Source organism: Pelecanus crispus, chromosome 1 (genome assembly GCF_030463565.1).
Source record: "Pelecanus crispus isolate bPelCri1 chromosome 1, bPelCri1.pri, whole genome shotgun sequence".
Taxonomy (NCBI): Eukaryota; Metazoa; Chordata; class Aves; order Pelecaniformes; family Pelecanidae; genus Pelecanus; species Pelecanus crispus.
Window position 1 is genome coordinate 220,457,168 of NC_134643.1, and position 23,158 is coordinate 220,480,325.

General features: G+C 40.2%; 1 protein-coding gene across 5 annotated transcripts in view; it reads right to left on the reverse strand.

Moving 5' to 3' along the window:
- Positions 1–4,714: 4,714 nt before the first annotated feature.
- The window catches only part of PICALM (phosphatidylinositol binding clathrin assembly protein), a 71,642-nt gene continuing 53,198 nt past the window's right edge, over positions 4,715–23,158 (reverse strand). For 3 of the 5 annotated variants that reach the window (XM_075727599.1, XM_075727593.1, XM_075727588.1), the window contains 8 exons: positions 21,647–21,754; positions 20,602–20,733; positions 20,482–20,512; positions 19,559–19,658; positions 18,016–18,039; positions 15,654–15,713; positions 13,446–13,550; positions 7,135–7,227 (listed from right to left, as the gene is read on the reverse strand). In XM_075727599.1, coding sequence (XP_075583714.1) covers positions 7,135–7,227; positions 13,446–13,550; positions 15,654–15,713; positions 18,016–18,039; positions 19,559–19,658; positions 20,482–20,512; positions 20,602–20,733; positions 21,647–21,754 — 653 coding nt within the window. Of the gene's footprint in view, positions 6,156–7,134; positions 7,228–13,445; positions 13,551–15,653; positions 15,714–18,015; positions 18,040–19,558; positions 19,659–20,481; positions 20,513–20,601; positions 20,734–21,646; positions 21,755–23,158 lie in introns of those variants that run through there. The other 2 variants (XM_075727608.1, XM_075727616.1) reach the window with 2 other exon arrangements.

Consider the following 23,158-nt stretch of genomic DNA (forward strand, 5'->3'; position numbering starts at 1 on the left):
TCAAAGAGAGATTAGTTCTGCTCAGTGATAAGTTTAGCTTTTCGTTTAGTCACAGAATTAGAATATGGCTTATTCTGAACAGCTTTTCAGTTAAAGAAGGGCCTCTCCTTCTTCCCACCGCTCCCCAAAGGGCATTTACATTTCCTAGCAATGTAAATGTAGGGCCCGTCCTTGGCTTCTTTTTGCTTGCGCCCATAATGCCTACCACCATGTGTAGGACTGTGGCAGGACAACATAAACTTGTACCTTGGAAAAAAGAAACTTCACCTCTGGAAGTCACTGTTTAGCCTTTTATCATAAATGCCCATGTGGGTGAGAGGGAGTTAAAAAGAAACCTAACATGCTAATGAGGGTGCAAGCCACAGGCAGCCTGCACAAGCCAGAAGCAACAGCCTGTAGCAAAACCCATTTAGTGAAGTGTCCCAAATCCCCTCAATTTCTATAGGATTAGCGTTAAGGCCAGTGTGAGGCTTTTATATGGAGAAAGCTAGGTCTTCAGCAAATGAGGCATCTGGATTTGATAATTCTGTTACTGGCAAAATCTCTCAGAAATGAGCAACATGTTGTAAACCAGAGGGCTGATCAAGCCGCTTTCTGGCAGCACAGCCAGTGCTTCCAACTCCTACTTAAACAATGGGCGTCCGAGCTCGCTACTCCAGTTAGGAGAAAACTTACAGGAGTTACATTTAAATTCCCAGCATTATGAAATACCTTTTCTTTGCTGCGTTTCTGTTGCACAAGACAACTATAGGACACTAGTTAGGCTACAAGATTCAGAAAAGTGTCTGTGTGTCCCCACAACTATAATCCAAGCAAAGCCTTGGTTGAGCTGGAGTTCTGGCACACAACTGGCACACAACTCTAAGAAACTTGCAGTTTCAACAGGAAAAAAACCTCACAAGTGTTCACTGGAAATTCAACGTTAAAGAAATATGAGCAGCACTCAAGTAAGTGTGTGGTAATAAAAGCCATTTTAATAGAACTGAAGTCCATGTGCTGGAACTGAGAAACACCACTCCATCAAATGCCCAAAAAGCACGATGGAGTGGGGTGGGGCGTACGGCTAGCCCATACCCACTCGAGTGATTAAAGGAGCTGCTTACCTCAGCACACTGCTGGTTTGAACCCTCTCTGAGCAATTCCCCTGTAGCGTCAAGCAAATGGATGATACTGCTTTCTAGTCTGGCTGTGCAAGTATGATCTCTCCCCAGCCTGAGCTGCGGGGAACGTAGCTTACCTAACTTTTGGTCTGGTTTTTGAGAGGTTTGCAGCCTCCGATGTAGCCAGGTTATGTAAGGCGGCAGTCTTTCCACAGGTTCAGACCTGCATGTTTGGGGAAATGCGGGTAGGAGACTTGTTCTGCAGCATGTGTTCTTGTTTGGCTGCTTTCTGAGAGAGAAATTATTAAAACGCTCTGCTTCTGTGGGCTAAAAGGGGTTTGCCAGAATAAGGTCAAGGCAGAAGCTAACGGACTGAGAAGTTACACTGTAGTGACAAGCAAGGAACAGAGAATCTAATGGTATTAGCATCTTAAGCTGCTGATGTTTTGCAGCTGGATGTTCCTCTGAAAAAGACTTTCCCTTGGATTTTGAGTCTGCTGTAGAAGTAAGGATGTTTCTCTGTAATGCTACACTCCAGAGCTCATGTTCTGCAGACTACCATAGACACCGTGTTGGTTTAGGACACGACATGGTAACAACACGCCAACAACTGTTCCCGTATGTGACCCACAGAACACCTCCGCTGAGCCATGGAAAACTGGGATTTGACATGGCGCTGGATCTTTTCCCCACTTTTAAAGTGCAGCAAGAGGCTAAAATCGTATCAGATAACGCTTTTCTAGAAAAACAATACTTGGGAGATTGCTGTAGCTGGCCTGGGGAAGTCCAGCAGTTACCACTGTGAATAAAGCAGAGATCCGTGCTATGAAAATAAACCTGAGACCTCAGCTCTCCTCGTACACCGCAGCTGCCGGATATCCAGAGCAATATGCTTCCATCCAACACATTTTCAGCACCATTATCGGCTCACACAACAGAACTTTGAAGGAAGTTGGCTGTTTGTTCCAAGGCTTTTTGATCTTTGCCTAAGGAAATTTCATCAGCAGAGAAGCAAGAAAAGAAGAAAGAAATGTGTTTTACTCAAATCATAGAGTGATTTGTTATCTTGGGCAAGTCATCTCCCACAAGTGAAATGGAGATAGTATTTACTCAGCCTTGAGATACACAAAAGGGTGCCAAGTGGGTGGCAGCAGCGCTACACCTTCAGGGGAACCCGCTCAGGGTTCGCTCCTCCTCGCCGATCCTCCTGATCCGGCCAGGATGTAGCGTACTCATCAGCCGCGTCCCTTCAATCTCCAGTTTGAACATGGGAAACATCAGTAACTCACAGATGTTTCTGGCTGGGCAAATTCAGCGAAAGATATCAAGCCTGTTCCTGCTCTCTGCTGCAGTGCGAGCGAGCTGCAAAGGTCAAGTCAAAAGATTGCTGACAGGCCAAGGAGAAAGCCCTTATTCAGTTTGCACATGCTCCCACCGACATTGATTTTTCTTCTGTATTCAGCACATTTCTTCACAACCCCTCACATTATCTTATCAATCTTCTGCTCCCATCGGCATTTCCTCTCTTTCCCAGTGTTTTTGGTACCTAATTCTCATTTTTTCTGCCACAATCTGTATCTCAAGTATGTCACGGCCTTCAAGTTGCAATTCATTTATGTCGCTTCAAAATTTATACCAGGCTCTGAAAACAGGCACTTTGTGTCTAATAAGACGCAGGGTTTCACCCCATCCCTTCCTCAGCTGGGAGAGTCTGTGACTCATTCCAGTAGCTGGCTGAATGGACCACCTGATGTCACGTAAAACCAGTTTTTGAACATTCCCTGAGGTACCAGCAGTGTCAATTTATTGCATATACCAGTTCAGTTTGTGACTTTGAAACAGAGAACAGAAGCAGCAAAAGAATTTAGATTTGTCTTCAGATGAAGATTCTGCATTTAGGCTTTTAGAAAACACATGAAGTTACTAGCTGTTCAGGTTCTTGTTCTTGCAGGAGTAACTGTCTCAAGAGGTAAATCCAGTTGTTTTAATCATATAATTCTCTGGTTAAAAAAAAAAAATTAAAAATCTTGTGATGATTCTGACACCTAGTTTCCTTCACAAAGCTCTAAAAGGAACCGCAGCCCTCTAACATAGCACTATCTCCTCCACTGCTTGCTAGGAGCAGGCAGCTTTCCTAGACAGAGTTTGGTCTCCTAGATTAAACACCCTTTGAACTTAATTTTGAGGAGAACCAGGTTTTCACAACCCCCCACTATTGAAACTGGCCAGTAACTCAAAAGAAACGCATCTATGAGCTATGCTTTTTAAATTAAGCTGCAGTTGAGTGTTATTCCAGCAATACTGAAAGCAAACATACTAGGAAAAAAATAAATGGGAAAATAATCCTCAGGAAAATTCTCAGGCCAGTTTAAAGAGTAAAGCAAAAGCAAGGTTTATTAGCAAGGCCTCCAACAAGAAAGCTTAACATGGCTGCTGCCCGGGTTAAAGAACGCAGAGCAACCGTGAGTGAGCAGCAGGGGGTAACAGATGAAGAACTCATCATCCCTGCAGAAGAGGTGGTTTTATTCGTTTGAGGATTTTTGGCACCTGCATGATTTGCAACCTCAGGTCCACAGCCCCACAAAGGGGGTCCAAAGGATCGAAAAGATCTAAGAACTAAGCAAGCAGATTCATCCTCAGTCAACAGCCTCAAAACAGAGATTGAAACCACTGTGCAGAGAGCACCGCAGACCGCAACGGATGACAAGGTTGGTGCCTGTTTTCACCATAACCCAGCACGCTGGGCTATGGAGGAGGAGGAGGAGGAGGAAGGCCCACCTTAATCTTGCACCCAAGCTATGGGTGGTGTTTCAGAACAATCTGTACCCTGGTAGTTACCCATTTAGCCCACAGGACACAAACGTGCACCTTTTTTCCAGCTGACCCCTGCTTCAGATAATTCACATTTTTGATATTCTGAGTGCAAGCAAAAACGAAAAAGAAGTTGTTCTCTGGTGGTACAGGCCCACACTGAAAGCCTCATTTGTAGGAAGGTAAAGATTTAAGTAAACCATATATGAAACTCCCCAGATGCAGGCATCTGCATTATATACTCTAAAAGTAACAGGGTCAGTTTTTTTTTTTTTAATTCATCCTTTTAGAAACACATTTTAAATCTACTGCTCTGTACTGATCATTTTATGATGTACATCCTTCAGGACAAGCCTCAGGTAGTTAAGAAGAGGGAAATTCCATTTATAGCACAACTCCCTGTGATGAAACCCAGCGTCCAGTGCCATCAGGCGATGGTCTGAGCAAGCTGTTCAAAGCCTCCCCACCATTAACTGCTGCTGGAAGATTAAGGAAGATACCTATATAATTATTTCGGTATATTTGTACTTCTCCCTCAGTTATAACCAGTACAAGTTTATCGCCATGGATATTTTGAAAAAGACTAGAAGATTGTGAAATATTAAGTGAGGAATCCAGCTCTTAATGAGACAACTCGTTATAGTGGAACTAAGGCCGCCTACTGCAGCACCACCGGGCAGATGTTGTACAGATCACGTCACTCACGGATTCACAGTGCTGTGCTTCCTGCAATACAATATGCACATATGAAATACATTTGGTATTTTATTAAGTAAACAAAGCAATTACCAGTGCACATTTTAAGCAGCAAAAAGAAAAGAAGCACCTCAGACTTTCATACCGTAACAAAAGTTCTGTGGAAGCTGCATTTTATTTGAAAATCCACCCATTTTTGCTAACGTACATTTTAATATTTTAAACAAAAATAGAATCTGCAGAGACAATGCAGCAAGTATGCTTAATTCATGTACAGAATTGCTTTCATATCATTGACTATCCTTCTGAAGGCCCCACTCCACCCAAAAGTTATGATGTATTTACACAAAGCACCGATCAACAGTGCTACTTTAATTCTTTAACTAAATACCCACTAGACGTTATGTAAGGAAGCTGCTTCCCCTTTTTTACTTTTAAAAGGTACATGATCATAAACATGGCACTAGCCAAATGAAAAGGCTTTCCCCCCCAACACACAACACCTCAGTTGGTTTTTTTTTTTTGGTTTTTTTTTGGTTTGTTTTTTTTTTTTTTTTAACAGAAAAGAAGGAAAGTCTTAAAGTGAAAGCAATTCCTCACATTCATTTTGGAAAGGCCTTATAATGTCAAATGTAAAAATAATGACATGCCAAGCACAAAGCAATAAAGTTCCTTCCCAATGCACTAATGCTGAATTAAAAATGTAGTGCTTCTGCTAGTCAGTTAACTGTTCCCTTGCAAAATCCTAGGCACAGAATTGACTATAGGGATTAATGCATTTTACAGCTCTTCCCTAATTCCCATATATACTGAGAATTCATTAGATTCAGACCTTTGAAATATTTAGTGCTCTGTATGTCAGCTGAAAAGCATTCTGAATCAGATTCATTCTTTGTGGATAAAAATCAGACATACTGTATACATCCATACTCATTTTCATAAGGAGGTTTTCTGATACAATATTAATGTTAAATTGATAATCATAAATAAATACAAACAATAATACATAAGGAATGTCTACTGCAAACTGAATATATAATTTTTTAAAAAAAGTTAATTTCCATTACTGCTGTGCCTACATTTGTGAGGACTGAAGAAAAAGTAACTGCAGAATTAAGAGTTAGGATTTGACCCCCCCCGGCCCAGAGTCTTGTTTCGAGTTACGGTAAAGGACACATCTCCATTCCAGACAGCATTTCCAAACACCCATCTCAAATTTCCAGAATAAAGGCTTCTCTTCATTTGTTACCGATTATGGATATTATTAGAAGCTGACAGTATTGACAGGTTAGTCACCAGGACAAAAAAAAAAATCTCAGTCTTAATTCATGGCAATTCTTGGCTTTGTATTGTATATTGATGTTTTCTTATGAGTTGTCCAAGGTTCCTTCACTGGCCTTCATTATTTCACTGCATCATTGAATGGAAGAGAAGAGTTTGAGAGACTGAAGTTCATTTTTTTTTCCTGGAAGTGGGGGTTTACTGGTGAGCACATCTTTTTGGAAATGTTCCTTTCTCTTCCATCAAACACAGTTACATAAACTGAATCTGGAAAGATCAAAAACCCTCGTGTTAACATCCAATGGAAGTAGGACTTCACTATAAACCTGTGTTTTCTTCAAAAATTTCCATTCTTCAAATACCCAAGCTACCCCAAGATCTGAAGTTTCAAACTGAAATAAAAATTTTAGAAAATCAGGGCCAGAAAACAACCAAAAGCCATCAGGATGTTTTTCTGACTACATCAGCCTCTGGACCGTCTCTTTGCATTAAGCTGGTTTGTCCAACAATGAAAACCCTACTTATCCATACACTACTGTCACCAGCGGCAGCGTAACACAGGTCAACATCATTCTGAAGAGAACTCAAGGTCACTTTTCAGGCTGAACCGGAGGAAGTGCAAAAAGAAAAGCAGACGCTGTGTGCAATAAAGCCTACTCTTTCTTTACACTCTGTATTCTTGAATTTGTTCACATTTTCACTCATTTTAGTATTTAATTCCCACCTGCCCCTGACTGATAGAGAGCAGAACTCCAGTGCACGTCTGTACCAAAATTTAACCCTCACACACGTGAAACCAAGTGTCTCCTTCTGCACAAAGTGAACTTTTTGGTCAAGCAATCCAGTGAAGTGCACGAGCAGACCGCCAGCAGCAGTCAGGTGTTTGCTGCCAACCAGGAACCCCACACGTTTTCCTGATGAAACGGCAGTTACCAGGTAGTACCAGCTCCTTCTCCCCAGCTGCAGCAAAGTACCTTGTGTGCTGGCTCCTGCAGTTCAGAAAGGAACTATCGAACTTTATTTCCAATAGACTGAAGCAAAATGACTTGATTGGGCCTTTAAACCACTGCAGTTAAGTATACCGAGTTTCCAAGTCACTTCCACAATGCTTCCAACTCAACATGACTTGTTTTATTTTCTTCAGAAACAGTGCTAGTCATGTCAATAAAACTTGAATTAGAACTTTTTGTTTTATATCACAAAAAAACAGCATCTCCCCAGAATAATGGACAATACCTAAGTTGTTCTACAAGAAATCCTGGAGAGAGAGCTCTGCAAAGGGATCCTTTCCTGAGGCTCTGTGAGGACTCTGACTGGAAGGGCTGGATGCTGCAGACAGCTAGTAGGAAAGACGACAGAGAGAGGGAAAGAAAAAGAAAAAAAAGGTCTCAGAATGACAGAATATGAAAGCTGAACATGTAATGAAAGGACAAGGGGAGGTTAAGAGGCAAACTTGGCAGAAATCAACTATTAAAACAAGGTGTTTGGTCATATGGAAAACAGAAAGCCTCTTCAATGGTTGGTGTAATGCAGAAACAAGCTGGACATGACCCTCCAGAAAGGAAACTTCAATTGGCATTTGCCAAATAAGCAGATAATCTCACACTTTCACAGTGGTTTTCTTCAAAAGAAGATACAAAACATCAAGCCTGACTGTCCTGCGAAACAGGTCAGCACTCTCCCCGCGTTACTGGCAAAGCTACGTACGAGGGGAGGCTGGGGGTCTGGCCAGAGCATGGCAGCTCCAGAGGATACAGCTCTCAGCATCATCTCCTCTCAAAATAGGATGTGGATAAAAAGAAGCGGGAGAGCAGACAACAGATAATTGTCAGTTTGGGGCCTAGAAGGAGAACACAGGATATATTCTGGGGGTAGGGGAAAAAAAAAAAATAGATGAGAGTTTGTCAACTGCTGCCGTTTTAGGTGAGAACTGAAGACTGAGACGATAGTCTATACTATCTATACTAACAAAAATTACATCCTGTAGCCATGTATTTAAAGCACCACACTACAAATTCAGCCATATAAAGCACATAATTTACAAGTAGGTAATACTGGCCCTCCAGCTGCTGCTGCTGGAAGGGACCAATAGGCTGTAACTGCAGGAGTATCTGCTATTTGTTGATTTTTTTATTCCTTTTCCTTCTTTGTTAATGCTTTCCCAGTTATAAATGGTGCTTTATTAAATGCTATTTGCCCTCCTCCCTCACAGAGCTTGCATGTTTTTGTAGTTACAAATAAACCAGTCAGCTTTCTCCATTTCAGATTCCATCAATTTAACAGTTTACTCATAATTGAGTCACTAATCACCAGTGCATACTTGCACTTCATACCCACTGCAAAAAACCGTCATATGAAGACGTATTTCCTTTGGAAATACTGAATGCCTGCCAACCTACGCATGACAGGGAACATGCTTATGGGAACTGCTTGCAGAAGTGCCCAGAGTGTAAATATTGCCATTGCAAATTTAAATTTTTCAAGTTAATGTCTGTCTCGGAAACCACGTGGGGAGAACGAGGTCTTCAGGATCAGTACTCTCTGTCTGGGTTGGCATCTTTACTTCCCTCCCAAAACCCCACTCCTGATGGGGCACTCTGATCCAGTCCCCATAAACAGATTATGGAAGAGTCATGAGACAGAATGGGAAGCGCTTGAGAAGCGGTTTCAGGATGTCAGAAGCTCCCCTTTTAAACTTGGTTCTTCCCTTTGGAAAGCCGTAGCTCACACACCCCACCGCTCTCCAGGATTTGAGCCAGACTGATAAACGATAAAAGTCCAACAGAGTCCTAACTTCAGCAAGGCATGCCTGCTGCGACTTGATTTCATGAGACATTCTTCCTCTTCACGGTCAAATGGCTTGAACGCACATATTAGAAGTCCTGTTAAATTGAGCTGGCAAATCTCCAATTGATATCGAGTCCAAGATAACATCCTGGTTTGAAAGCAGTGTGGAAGACTGGTAGAGCTCTGTCATTTGTGCAACGTCAGCATGTAACCAGGAACAGAGGTGAAATTTCAGGAAGCCCGTTCAGGTTAAATACTGGGAAAGAACTTGACAATGCTACTTCCTAGATGCCACAGCCAAATGCAGACAAGAGACAGTATCTTACAGTAAATACATATTTTAACAAGATTCCTCTGATTATTAAAAAGGAGGCCTAAAAAAACAAAAGTGTGGCAAGTATAGTTAGACAGTTTCCTACATTGCATCTATCCAGAATACTGCTTATAAATGTATCTGAAAACCAGACCCTACCGTAGCAGTTTCTAAGGAGAAGCATGTAAAACAACAGCACTGGCCACCAGTTTCTCCAGCGCTAATACTAGAACTGCGGATTCAGTCTCCTTACTGCCCAGCGCTCGTGTGACCTGAAATGTGAGGTGCTGTGCTGGATCAGAGCCAAAGCTCAGGCTCACCCCCACCAGCAGTCGTCACTTCTCGCTATTCCCAACAAAGATGCCAACTCCCTGGAGTCACAGTAACACAGAAGAACCCGTCCATGGGCAAGTGTTGTGCTGATTCCCATCATTAGCTAGATACAGGTTTCTCATTAAACAAGTCTGTCAAGCTGGTTTAGCATGTATTTTTAGGATTAACATGCCAAAAGGAACACCTGTAAAGTCTACTTTCTGGCACAAGTCTGTCCTGAACTATATAGCCTGTTCTTCCAGTTTGAAAAAAAAAAAAAAACAAACAAAAACCAAAAACCCAAAAAACCAACACAAAAGCACCCCCCTGACCACCTTCCTCATTTGCACAGTTACCTATTCATCATTGTCACCAGGCGATCGCTCCTACCACTTCTTCTGCACAATCCAGTGACATTAACAACTGCGGTGTTACAATTCACACAGATGCTGGCAGTAGGCAGTGAAATTACTTTATTCTATCTTCAATCTTAAAATTTTCACTACCCAGCTGCTTCCCTTCCTAAGGCCATGTCCTTTTGGGGGTAATCAGACCAGAATACATCCCACTTAAAGGCAGACCACTGATTTGTCAGTATTGCACCATTTTATATTAACCAACGCGGTAACGTTTCTGGTGGTGGTGAACATCCAAGCCCTGCTGTCGTGCATTACAACACCCGGGCCTCACAATGGGTACTGACATTCCAGTTATCTGCACATCATTCAGCTCTGGCTTATTTCTGTTTGAAATAGTCTGCGTTTGCTGTGCCGTATCACATCTGCCATCACTCTGGCTACTCTTTAACCTTCTTTGGACCACTGATTCAGCCCGTCCCTTCCTCATACACACACTCTTCCCCCCCGCCAGCTAAAATTCAATCACACAACTCCAACCATTCTCACTGTTCTGGGCAGCATGATATAACATTTTGCAGTGAGAAAAGCTTGCTGTTTTATCATGATGAAAACTATTATTTTCTTTCTCAAGCGGGAAACACTGACCCTAATGCAAGATAAGTGATTTCAAAGACAAAAGGTACACACCAGTTTCTTTTAAAACTATGAATATCGTCTGCACCTAGATTTTCAAAGCAGCAACTCTTTTAGTCTCATTCTCAATTGTTTCAAATTATTTTGGCCTTAGAAGCACCAAACTATCCTTGCTTTTGACAGCAACAATTAGAAATAAAGTTGCATGCATGTAAACAAGAACACCTGAGACACAAAATCGGTATGTCTAGAGGTAAGAAAAGTATATTTATGCAAACAAATCCTTAAGAGTATCAAGGTAGGAAGACCAGTTTAAGTTATAAAGAAACTGGTCAACGTTGGGACGCCTATTTTACCACTCTGTATACAAAGTAGGAGTTCCCAACACACTACAGCTTGGCAATACAACTTTTTGGCAACAACTTCATATCTGTCATTATGCTTTTAAGTACCGTCAAGTTTCTTCACTGTAGACAGCAACCAAGATCTATCAACAGACTAGCGGTAAGTGATAAAATCTGGTGCTTTAAACATAAATATTAAAAGCAATTTACTTTCTGGCAGTGATGATACCATGGACAAAACTTGTATTAGAATAATGGTGTTCAGAGTGATCCATGTGGCATGTAGGCAGTTTGAATTGTGAGCCTTTCAGACAACCATTATTCATTCTTTAAGATTTTGTTTACTTACCCCAAGAACACACTTTTTTTTTTTATTTCTTTATTTTCCTATTTCTATTTCTGGCACAACAGGAACATGAACTAAACCTAAACAGACAAATACACTCTCAGAAGAACCTCAGGACTAAGCATACAGTAGATTTAGTGTAATAATATTGTAATTCCCCTACGCGGCTATACATTAGCAAACACCATCCCCGCTGGGGTATGGGGAAGAAGCTCTCGCATGCAGCCCTTGTTTCATTTCGGTTGCTTTACTGCTGTCAGACTTCCGAGAACTCAACACCTGCCAGCAACGCAGACTGTGTGTCTTGGGGAAAACCCTTCCTGGCCACACAGCAAATGCCGATTCAAAGGGTGTGTTTTCTATCAAACTGATTCTCACAGGAGCCAAACGCTGTGAGATAAGCACAATAAACACAGCTCTACACACCTCACTTGTGACTAATTCCTCTTTCTCCTCTCATGACAGCCAGCTGGGATTCAACCTAGACCAAGCCCTGCAACGTCAAATGAAGCAGAAAGGCTCACACCCAGCTCTTCAGACCTACCTACCTGTTTATAACTGAGTTAGGCTGGTAGGCAGATTTCTCCCCCCCGCCCCCCCCCCCAAAAAGGGACATTTCAGAATTGATGTTTTAGAAATTGCAGAAAAAACCTCTTATTCTTAAGGATCTTTTAACTTGTTCTCTATTTAAGAAGTGTCGTAAACACATTTTTCCCCCTTGAAATAGTATAAAACCCATGTGAAAGATACCAAATCACTTGTCTTAAGTGACAGTGAATGTGCCAAGCAGCTCTCAGAAGTCCAAGAGAAAGTCAGTTGAAAACTGCATTTTGAGCTAAAGAAATCTAACTGCGTCCCTTTCAGATAAAGCTTTTTAAAAAAATAATTACCAAAAAAAAAGTCTATTTTAGCAAAGACAATGGACATACTGCCCACTGGCAGCACACAGCATAGCCTCCCCTGTTAAAGGATCAGATTCAGGCACTGCAGAAAGGTTTGAGGCTCTTTTCTTTCCAGCCTACTGCTAAATTCTTTTCCCTCCACACTCTAGTCCCCAAAACACATTTACACCAACATATATTCATACATGCATGGTTTTAAACAGTCACCTATGAAGACAGGGGAATTTACAGTAAGATCAAAATACAGTCCCAACATATTACATTTTTCTAAGAGTCATGATGCACAGTGTGAACTTTGACAAAGAAACATTTCACTATTAAGTAAAAACTCACTGTTAATACTGGAGTGCCAATCTGCCAGCTAAACTTGGCTCTGCCTCCAACTACAGTTCACAAACACAAAGTCTTAATGATCTCAATATTTTCTGAAAATAGTATGGAAGTGTTCAAGATTGTCCATCCCCTCTCCCCGCTATGTTTTTTTTAATGTTTTTCCTACTGCAAAAAAACCCCAAAACACTATCTTCAGACAGCTACTGTATTAAAAAAAAGTGAGCTCAGATAGAAATTCCCCAGTGACAGAAGTTTGCAAAGCAAACAATAAAAGGCACATATTTAACTCCAGTACCAATAAAGTCAGTTCTTCTCAACGTTCAGAGTAGCCCTTCAGCACACCTTTTTTTATTGCAGTACATTAGGTAATGAATCTACGCACAACATACCACGAGAAGCAGAAAAGCAGGCGATTTAAGGAACGCTCTGTTTAACGTAACACCTTCCTTAACAGAGGAAGGCCAGACAGTTTTGTGTAGCTATGAGTATCTTCACTATGCTGTAAACACCGCCTCCTGCAAAAACTTGGAGGAATACAAAGACCTTTAGAGAACACAATGGTTAAAACTAGATGAACGTGCCACGTGCCTCCCACTGAGCGTGGTCAGTACCAGCTACCAGGTGTTGGGCTGAAGTTCCACCAAGTTTGATACCGTGTTCTTTCCAAACCCACCTATAACAGTCATAGACTTAGAAGGCTACGCACACCCTGTTTGTCCACTGCAAAATGCTGTCATATAAGCATGCAGCTTACACTTAAAAAAAACAAAGTTTACAGCTACTGCCAGACTTGATTACTTTATAATCTACCACTTTTAAGCGTAACAGGCCAAAGAACAGTGCCACATATACGTCGGAAAAAGCTGTAATAGCACAATCTCAAAGCCACACTTAGAGGTAAAGCAGCAGAGAATGAAAACTTTGGGGAAGAAGCCTGTCTTCAGCAAACAGCACAGACATTAACTATTCTTATCCTTTCACTGAATCTTTACAATAACCTCAGTCACATTCTCAGAAAAACAATGCCTTAAGACGCCATCCTCTTTGCTTCTGTAAAACAAACTTGATGCTGCCAACCTGGACATAAGAAGCTAGGAAGCCATCCTGACGTGAACTACTGGGTTTGTGCAATACTTTTGACCAACACAAGAAAATATTAAAATACTTTTAAAAGAAACTGACCCAGCTGTAATTTGCTCCTAGCACCAATGATTCTGAATATACACACCTGTGCTCCCGGTACAGGGCCAAAGGGGTTTGGTGGTCTCATGACTGGCTGACTGTATATTAAAGTTGGCTGTGTCATTACTGGTATGCCTCCCATCTGCGATGGCTAAAATAAATCCAGACAACAACAAATCACACATTAACACAGTGCAAGTATTCAAGGAGAGAAAGGAAAATGGTAAATTTTGGTTATATTTGATATACAAAATTCATATAAGATCCTTCTACAATATTCTGCAAATAAGGATTATTAGAAAGGAACATTAGAGCCTTTTCAAGGAATACTCTCAATAACAATCGAGCCCATTTCATCTCTTGTTGCAAAGATCTGAAACACTAAAATACTTGGTTAAGCACAAGCATTTGTGCTGGTCCTCTTGCTCCCAAAACTGAGGTCTGACAGCACTTCCCTGGGTGCCTTTGAAAGCACAAGAACAGTTTTACAGAAACCAACGCAGAGCTGACAGAGTTCAAGAAAAATTGAAAACAGAACTATACGTAAAATAAACTTAAGTCATTATGCAACCAAAGTCTGAAGTTTTACTGACACTGGCTGAGCCAAATTAAGAGTTTAACATATGCTAATGGTCTTAGAATGCAGGCTTTATTTTTATGTAGACACCCATCTCTGGCACTGCTTTTGGCATTCCCCTCAGGCTTGGGTTGACACCCAGCAGCAGTCCTACTGAAGCAATCCCCATTCCAAGCAGCTTTTCCTTGACTAATCCTGGTACTCCTCCTACCACGCCAGCCAGCTGTTTGGGCAATGATATGGTGAACCCATCCAAGAAACTGACCTTGATGAAAACACTCTACAAAAAAGTTAAAAATAACTGCCTGTCCCGGTATGCCCTCACCAAGGGAAAAGCCTACTACGAGACTGCCACTTAGAAACGGCCATGCTCAGAACTGTGGTACCTACTACCGCTTTTAGGAAAAATTAAACACAAGGGTTGTAAAATGGGTCAACATTTCAGACATCCCTAGCAGTAAATGTCCCGAATAAAGTTTGACTGAGCCAGGACAGTTTTCAGGACGCGTTATAAAGCCTACTGGTCATTCTGTAATGTCCCATCCCACTCATCTGCTCAGACGTTGCACACTTTTGAAAGTGACAGCAACTCAGGATAACAGAGCTTTGGCTCCTATTCATTTCAGTTTCCATTTCACATTGCCATTTAAACCCCACAATGAGAAGTGCTTTACAAAACATGCAAGATCACTTTCTATACGCTAAATACATTACCTTCCCCAGCTGCTGAATCAAAATAACTAAGAAAATGCTTCCAGTACCATTGGTGCAAAGTTGTGTAGATCAAGTTTGAATCAACACTAAAGGTAGTTTAACCACGATGACTTTGCACAGAACATACTGCAGAAGTTCATGGATGGGTAATGGGGAACATGATACTCTCCCAAAAGACCCTCAAGAACACAGCTGGCCACTTCTACAGTTCACTTACTGAGCATATACAAGTTACAAACCATTAATCGGATTATATGATGAAACATTTAGCTTATTTTTACTATACTAATCTGTGAGCCATTTAACAGAACAGTTGTTCTCAGGAAGTTCTCCCCCCTTTTATTCAGCTGGCAAAGCTGTGCTACATCAAAACCATGCTAATAAAGAAGAGTTAAGGCATATAATTTCAGAAATATTTTAAAATTTGAGATAAGAACACAAATTTCAACAACTTCTCAGAGCAAGTCAAGTTTATGTCAAAAACCTTCGGGTATTGGTGTGTCACTACGATTCAATTCTCAACTGGCACCACAGCACATGGCAGTGTCACAAATTTGCAGTTTTGTAGCATCAATAATTACAGATACCTTTTGCTGAGGTTAGGAGCAAGTACTTAAGGAAGGTTTCCCTTCACCGATAAAACATTCCTGTTGTGAATGTAGCTATATGCACATGATACACTTATTCGGACACCAATAAAGCCCACCAAGAACAGACACTGTCTTAATTTTTAAAAGTTTATGAAAAACTAAGTGAGGTAAGAAAGGGCAGACTTAATTTCAGACAAAAAGCCACTGAAGTAGTTCAGAAAACCAGGACTTAATGATCTGGTGAAGAAAAAACCGACCGGAGCTGAAATTCAGTCTTCAGTAAAATAGTTCAGAAAACCAACTGCTACCAAACTATAAGCAACCAAATGATACACAGCATCTGACTTCCTTGAATTGCAGGAGTTCCACTTACCATCCCATAGCCCATCATTCCTGTCGGCGTCGTGGCAGGATACGCCATTACAGGTGGTGCCTGGCGTGAAAAACAGTGGTGAACTGAGAGGAGAAGAGATCAGCTGCATACAGGTAAGACATTGCTTTTTAAGGGTCAACTGCAGCACTTCGCTTATTATGAATATAGCAAAGAATAAACAGGATTTGCAGTCTTGTGTTAAGAGTGTATCCAAATTATTTCAGACAGAATACAATACTTAAGCTAAAGTTTCCAGGCGATCTTGGCATGAACATCCAACTTGCATTCCCTCTCTCACCCACTTAGTACAGTGAATTTGAACAGGTTAAAAGTCCTCTTAGTACCTTGCAGGTATGTTTACATTACCCTTAAACTAAATTAAACTAAGATAACTTTTGTGAAGTTACAGTAATGTCAACAGACAAAACCTGGGCAAAGCTATGTCTTGCAAATAATGTGGCAACATATAGGTAAAAAAACAGCTGATAACTCTTAGAAAAAATATGTTTGTGCTGGTTTTGGCTGGGGTAGAGTTAATTTTCTTCACCATAGCTAGTATGGGGCGATGTTTTGGATTTGTGCTGGAAACAGTGTTGATAATACAAGTATGTTTTAGCTATTGCTGAGCAGTGCTTACACAGAGTCAAGGCCTTTTCTGGTCCTCACCCCACCCCACCAGCGAGCAGGCTGGGGGTGCACAAGAGGCTGGGAGGGGACACAGTTGGGACAGCTGACCCCAACTGACCAAAGGGATATCCCATACCATATGGCGTCATGCTCAGCATATAAAGCTGGGGGAAGAAGGAGGAAGGAGGGGACATTTGGAGCGATGGCGTTTGTCTTCCCAAGTCACCTTTACACGTGATGGAGCCCTGCTTTCCTGGAGATGGCCGAACACCTGCCTGCCCATGGGAAGGACTGAATGAATTCCTTGTTTTGCTTTGCTTGTGTGCATGGCTTTTGCTCTACCTATTAAACTGTCTTTATGTCAACCCATGAGTTTTCTCACTTTTACTCTTCCGACTCTCTCCCCCATCGCACCAGCGGGAAGCGAGCAAGCAGCTGTGTGGTGCTTAGCTGCTGGCTGGGGTTAAACCACAACAATATTCAAGACAGTTCTCCATATCCTAACCATATTCTTTGTTCTACAGTTTCATTAACTACTTTCTAAATTAGTATTAACTCTTACAAGGACAACCTCCCCCCCCCCCCCTTTTTTTTCCCAGACTATAAATTGGTGCTTATAAATATTCGGATAACTTGCTGTCTATCCACTCCACCTCCTGTTAGCCTCTCCTTGAAGAAAAAGCAGTCTAGTTTCCATGCTGTTGCTGTGGGTATTACTATTCGTGACAAGACAAAGACCATATGCATTTCTTGGTAGACAGGGAGCATTGATACAGAAAAGAGGGAAGTGACAAAATATTAATAAAACTGGATTAATTAAAGCACATAAATTGTAACATCACAAAGAGGACATCAGCAAACCTGCTTCTGAATTCAGTTCTAAGGTATCAGCTGCCTTTTCATAGATAGTAGCCAGTGTCACTGGCAGTTCAACTGCCATCAGAACAGATTTCCCCAATCAAGAATTATCTAGGCTGTGTACTGTACATATTTCACACAGCTGGCAAAGCTATCCTGAAAGCTACTTTTTTTGTTTTGCTTGTGTATCCACACCTACACACAAACATGCTGATTAGATTTATTTTTGAGTGCTCAAGTATGGACCTACCATCCTTTAGTTACAGAGTTACCCTGCAATAAAAACAGAATACAGGGAAAGACCAATATTGCTGTTGACATAAAGAAAAAATCCTTTGAAATGAGAAACTGCATTCCTCAGACAGCAAGCACAAGTTATTGCTTGCCCTTTATAAACTGTCAGCACAGATTTTCTTTTTTTGTATGAGCATTAATGACATATTGGTCTCTCCCCACTAAAAAAAAAAATTACCAAAAAAAATCAAGATCTACCATAAACGTGGATAAAGTGCCAAGTATAACAGAAGCCCATGAGGTTTCATGCAATTATTCAAACACAAACATTTTTATCTTCATTCAAAATTCACCAAGTGCATTGAAGGCAGCACAGACACACACCCCAGCTCTCTGGCAGCAAATGGTACAGTTTAAAGCAAGGAAAAATAATCTTGGTATTTCCCATGCCATCATTCGAGTCAAGAGCCTGCAGACCACCTATGAAGATTGTGTATGCTAGGAAAAGCTCAATTTTTGGCACACCAAAGATTTTAAAATGAGAAATGTGTAAATAGCAAGAAGGTTATGAGATTCTGCAACAGCAGTGGTTAATATCAGCATGCCAGTCGATTGCAAAAAGGCTGTGGGTTGTTTCACTTACGTATTGTGGAAAATGCATGCCATTCTGTATTTCCCAGGGAGAACAATTACATAATGCAATAACACTGGATTAGAAGCAAATACTTACACAACGGAATATACACAGATAGCATTTTAGTTCACAAATACATTACATGTTTACCCCCAACACATTCTTGTAATTCAAGTCATTTACTGAGACAACATACACCTGTGATACTGTCATTGGTATTAGGTTTGTAATTGGTTTGCATAGTCCATTTATTTGGTATATGCCTTTTTGCCAAAGATGAGAAAGCCTTGTTTTCAAAAGCATATTTATTTAGCAAGCAGCAACAAATCCACAATAAATAGACCAGCAGAGGAAAACAAACTTCCCCCCCCTCATTATTTCTGTTTCAAGATTTTTACGTTAACAGAACAGTTTCACAGGAAGAGAAGTGTCTCAACAGTATCCTAAGTAATAAAAGCTGTTAAATGTAATGACTTATCACAAGAAGATGTACATAAGGACGTGAGTTATTAAACAAATTCAAGCACACAAATAAACTCAAACCACCAGTCATTAAAGCAGGTGAGTAGCTACCGTTTCTTCAATATCTACACACCCTCCAATAAGGTCCACAAACATTTCTCCCTAGGTAAGTGTAGTGAGTTGATAAGGGACACCCCGTAGGGAAGAGGCAGTGGATCCAGGGAGACAAGCTCTCTTTCCAAATCCACAACATTGTACTATTTACACTGCAGATTCAACCTCTCCCAGTCAGTTACAGAGTCAGATGCAATAAATCCTTGGGTGCGGTTTGTTACCTGTTCTGTCCATGTACAGTTCTCCAGGTGAAAGAGTGAGTAGGATTCACATGCAAAAATGTTCTGTTAGCATTGTGAAAACTACTCATATAAACTCTTAACCTTTTTTTTTTTTTTGACATGTAATTAAGAACCTTTGCTCTACACACTACCCAAAAATCCTTGCCAATACTACCTGCTACACTATGAAGTTGATCACCAAAATGGACACGCATTAAAAACAATTGCGCACATCAGGGCAGGAAAGCAGTAGTTACATACATTAAGAAAGCTACAGCCCACATCACTGCACAGACACCTCTACAAGTATCAAGAGGGTTAACCTCTCAGCTCATTCTCACCCCCAGAGCAGCCTGAGTTGTAACATATACATGCCTGACATATCAGTGCACCTGAAGAACATACTTTTCACACTTCTACTTGTCTAGACTGCAAAGTGGCCCCCCACCACCACTGGAATTCACAGGTTTATGTCAGCCGAGTGAAACACAAAGGCTGCTGTCTTGCCATGAGGGAGGCTGGTCAAACACTGCTGAAGTTTATGCTAAATAGTTTGTGATGTGACATTTGCAGGTTTACTAGAACCGCACAGTGAAGATAAATCCAAGCAGTACGCATCTCAAACTGACCAATTCTTCAATTTTCTATTACCCTTTTACCACAACTATAGATCACACTCAAATTTCTCTGTTATACATCAGCCTGCATATCTAAGTTGCAGGGAACTCACTACTTTAAAATGAGTATTTGCTTACCAACGTTGGAGCGTTCCACGCAGTTGTAGGTGCAATCTTGGGTTGCCAGTTGGAACCACCTGTTAGTTTCTTTTCACCTGGCTGAGTCCAGTTTACATCACTTCAAATAAATTTTTTTTAAAGAATTGTTAGAAAACATTGGATTCTCTTACAAAACTCCCTCAGGTAAACACTATTTCCTCTTAGAACTGTGGCTTCTATTAGGGAAGAAGCTCATTTAGCAAAGAAGTTGATAAAGGTTTCATGACAGCTTGTTTTGGCTAGGAAAAGTAATGCAAGATGTTCAACATGAGCCACCTCAGCTTTATCTAATCTCAGTCAAGTTCCCCAGTATAGGTAAGTTAGTCTAGCTGACTTTTGTTGGGTCAAGATAGTTTAGTTAAAAGCAACGGCGTACTAGATTTCTAAATTATTTCAGAGTTGGCACAGATGGTCCTGATAAGCCTGAAATTTGCTAATCACATTCTCAACTTTGCTGCTAGAGCAGATGTTCACTATTCTAGAATACATGCTGCTTCAAAATTCACTTGTCTAAAGGTCAGCCACAAGTCAGAGGTTGTAGTTTCACAATCTTTAATACACCCTCAGATCACACGAAGTATTTATAAGGCGTGCTAAGATTACCAGTGACTACAGAGAAACATTTTGGTGAACTCATTTCCTAAATATATACAAAGCCTGAAAGGAATCAGAGACAGGAGAACATCTTGCCTGCTGTTATCACTGTCACCGCCACTCAGTTTACATACACCTTCCAACAGCTCTCAACAATTCATTATACCTTGTATGAGAAGCAAAGTACAACCCCAAACGTGCTCTGAAGGTTAACATTATGTTGTTACGCACAGGTTTGAACCTGTACTTTCATAAAAATTTACTATCAAGAAAATCAAAATGCTCAACTTTTGATTAAACATACTCACTTTTTAGTAGTTCCGTTTCCAATGCCCAAATCTGTCACAAAGTAGAAAAAGATACTACTGAAATTCTGTTCATTTAAAAGAATTAAATAAGTAGTTATATGTTATTGGTTCAATACTTACTGCCTACAAGATTGGCTAAAGACGAATCCAGATCATCTGACACTAATTTGTTAGGTGGTACTTTGGCAACTGGAAGACTCTGGTTTTGAGAGGCCACTGTTGGTTTTAGGAGACCACCTAGTTCATCAAAGCCTTGGAACGATAAACACAAAATAAGCGAATTGAATCACAGGCTTCCCATAAATGTTGTGACATTCAATTAAAATAGACAGCAAGTTCAACACAATGGCTAAAATACAAAATTTAACCTACTGATGCTACACTATACAAGAAGGGTAAAACTTATTATGCCTCTTGACAACGGAGACGTTTACTACAGAAAGGAGATTTCACTTTACTAGTTTAACTAACATGACATCAATTTTACATGGAAAGGTTTCATGACTGCAAAGCAATCAAAATGTAAAACAAAATAAAGAATAAATATCTGAAGTATTTCAATCTTATAAAAAGGCATAAGTATTTGCTTTCAGCAGACCACTGGTTTGCCCAGAAAGAGTCCAATGTCAAGAGACCAGAAAGTATTTACTTTCCAGATGCTCAAAAGAATAGAACGAGCACTAACTCCGACTCCAGTCCAAATTAACTGTGCATGTTTTGATAATTTATCATTTCCTGAAATAATCTTAACATCAAAAGAGTAACATGCAGGTAAAGAAGTGCCAAAAATATGTTGCACAGATATATAAAGATGCAACTTTACCTCTTTCAACCACAGTCTACAAACACAGGCTTAATTTCAGTTGACAGCATGTAAAAATGAAGGCTGTTCACTGTGTGAAGTTTTAATGCACAAAATATTTAAGCGAAGGAAATCAATGTAAACATTTCAGAAGGGTGCACATAGAAATGTGCGTAAGAAAAAAATATTTGATTAATAAAGAAAAACTGGATGAAGAATGCTGCTATTGACCTTTTAAAGTCAGCTTTCTTCAGCTGGAACACTATCACAGCAGTATGAGTAAATACAGATCAAGAGATTTATACTTCAAGAATAAAAAAAAAGTTAAAGGACATACGTCATCTATTTTAGTAAGTGTCTTACCACCAGAATCTAGGACAACATTAGAAGATTTGTTTCCAAACACAGACTCAAAGTCAACATTAAGGCCAGCTGATGGCTGTGGTTGAGCAACAGGAGATGGAGTGAACCCTGTGGGGAAAAAGAAAGAAGTTGAACGTTTTTATACAGCATTTCCCATGAATCCACCTTCTTTATGCAAGACAAGCCGAATAAATATGTAGATATTTAAGTACCACAAAGACTAGGAATACCTCAAAGGTCCAGATTACACCCTGACACCGAGAAGCATGTAAGAGAAAGAGCTGGAAGCAGTTTATTTGAAGTTTATTTGGAGTTACTCCTCCACAGAAAGATTTTGTCTCAAAAACTGGACAGATAGGCCATAAATAACACTCTTCCCCCCAGTTGCTAAATCTCTATTGCTAAATTACAATAACATTGAGGATATCATCACCATGCTTCTCCAGAAAAAGAAGCTGGCTGGGTACAGAATCTTTTTCAGGATTACCTCTCTGAAAATTATTCCCTCCATGTTTTATATTAGTTGAGCAGTTCTAGATACAACTGGAGCAAGATCCAAACCATCCCAAGGTGCCTGATTACTAATGCCTTCAATTAGACATTTCTTAATATTTTTTATAGTGCTTACTTAGTTGGTTTTGGACACACATTTTGCAGGCCACCATGTTTTGCAGGTAAGTTTCTAGTAATTATGGCAAGATACAGGGAGTTAAAGCCAAGTTTCAACTCCTATTCTGTCTGAACTTACTCCATTTGTCTCCTATGTATCTATAAAGCAGTGCTCTCCAAATACACAACTTTTTTCAATACTGTGAAGATTTATTGCAGTACAATGCATTGCGTATGATGTTCAGCAGTAATAAGTTGATAGATCAGTAATATGGAAGTGAATACTGATTTGTTTCTAAAAATTGTAGTTTTTAACATTATACACTATCACGCACACAAGCATGCATGTACATCATCTTGATATTCAGGCAATTACAGAAGTAATTATTACTTTATATGAAAAGCACCAAAAAAAATGCAATGCCATCTTGAAAACTAGCTCTTCTGGTTTCTAACAGAATTTTTGATTATACAGAGAAATAAAAAGAAAAAGATCACAAATACTTCAGCAGTAAAACATTGCAGTGAGCGGAAATAACTGACAAAGAATACTTCTTAGATTTCGTTTAGCTTGCTGTGACAGCACCTCATTTCAATCTTACTGTTTTCCTGAAATGAGTCACATTTCACCTAAAAAATTAATAACTATAGGATGCCATCCTTGAACATAAAATTCACAGAAAAACCAAATTTGGATTACCTGTTCCTTCCTATTTGTCTTAAAGGAACATACAACTCATAACTCAAAAGCATCCATCACTAAGAATTTAAACAACATACTTTTCATTAAAAACAAATCAAAGAAACCAGCATAGAGGAGCAAAACATGGGAAACAGTAATGTGGGAAAAAAGATAGGAAGTAAATAATCAATACAACAAAATGAGTATCTTTATGACACGTA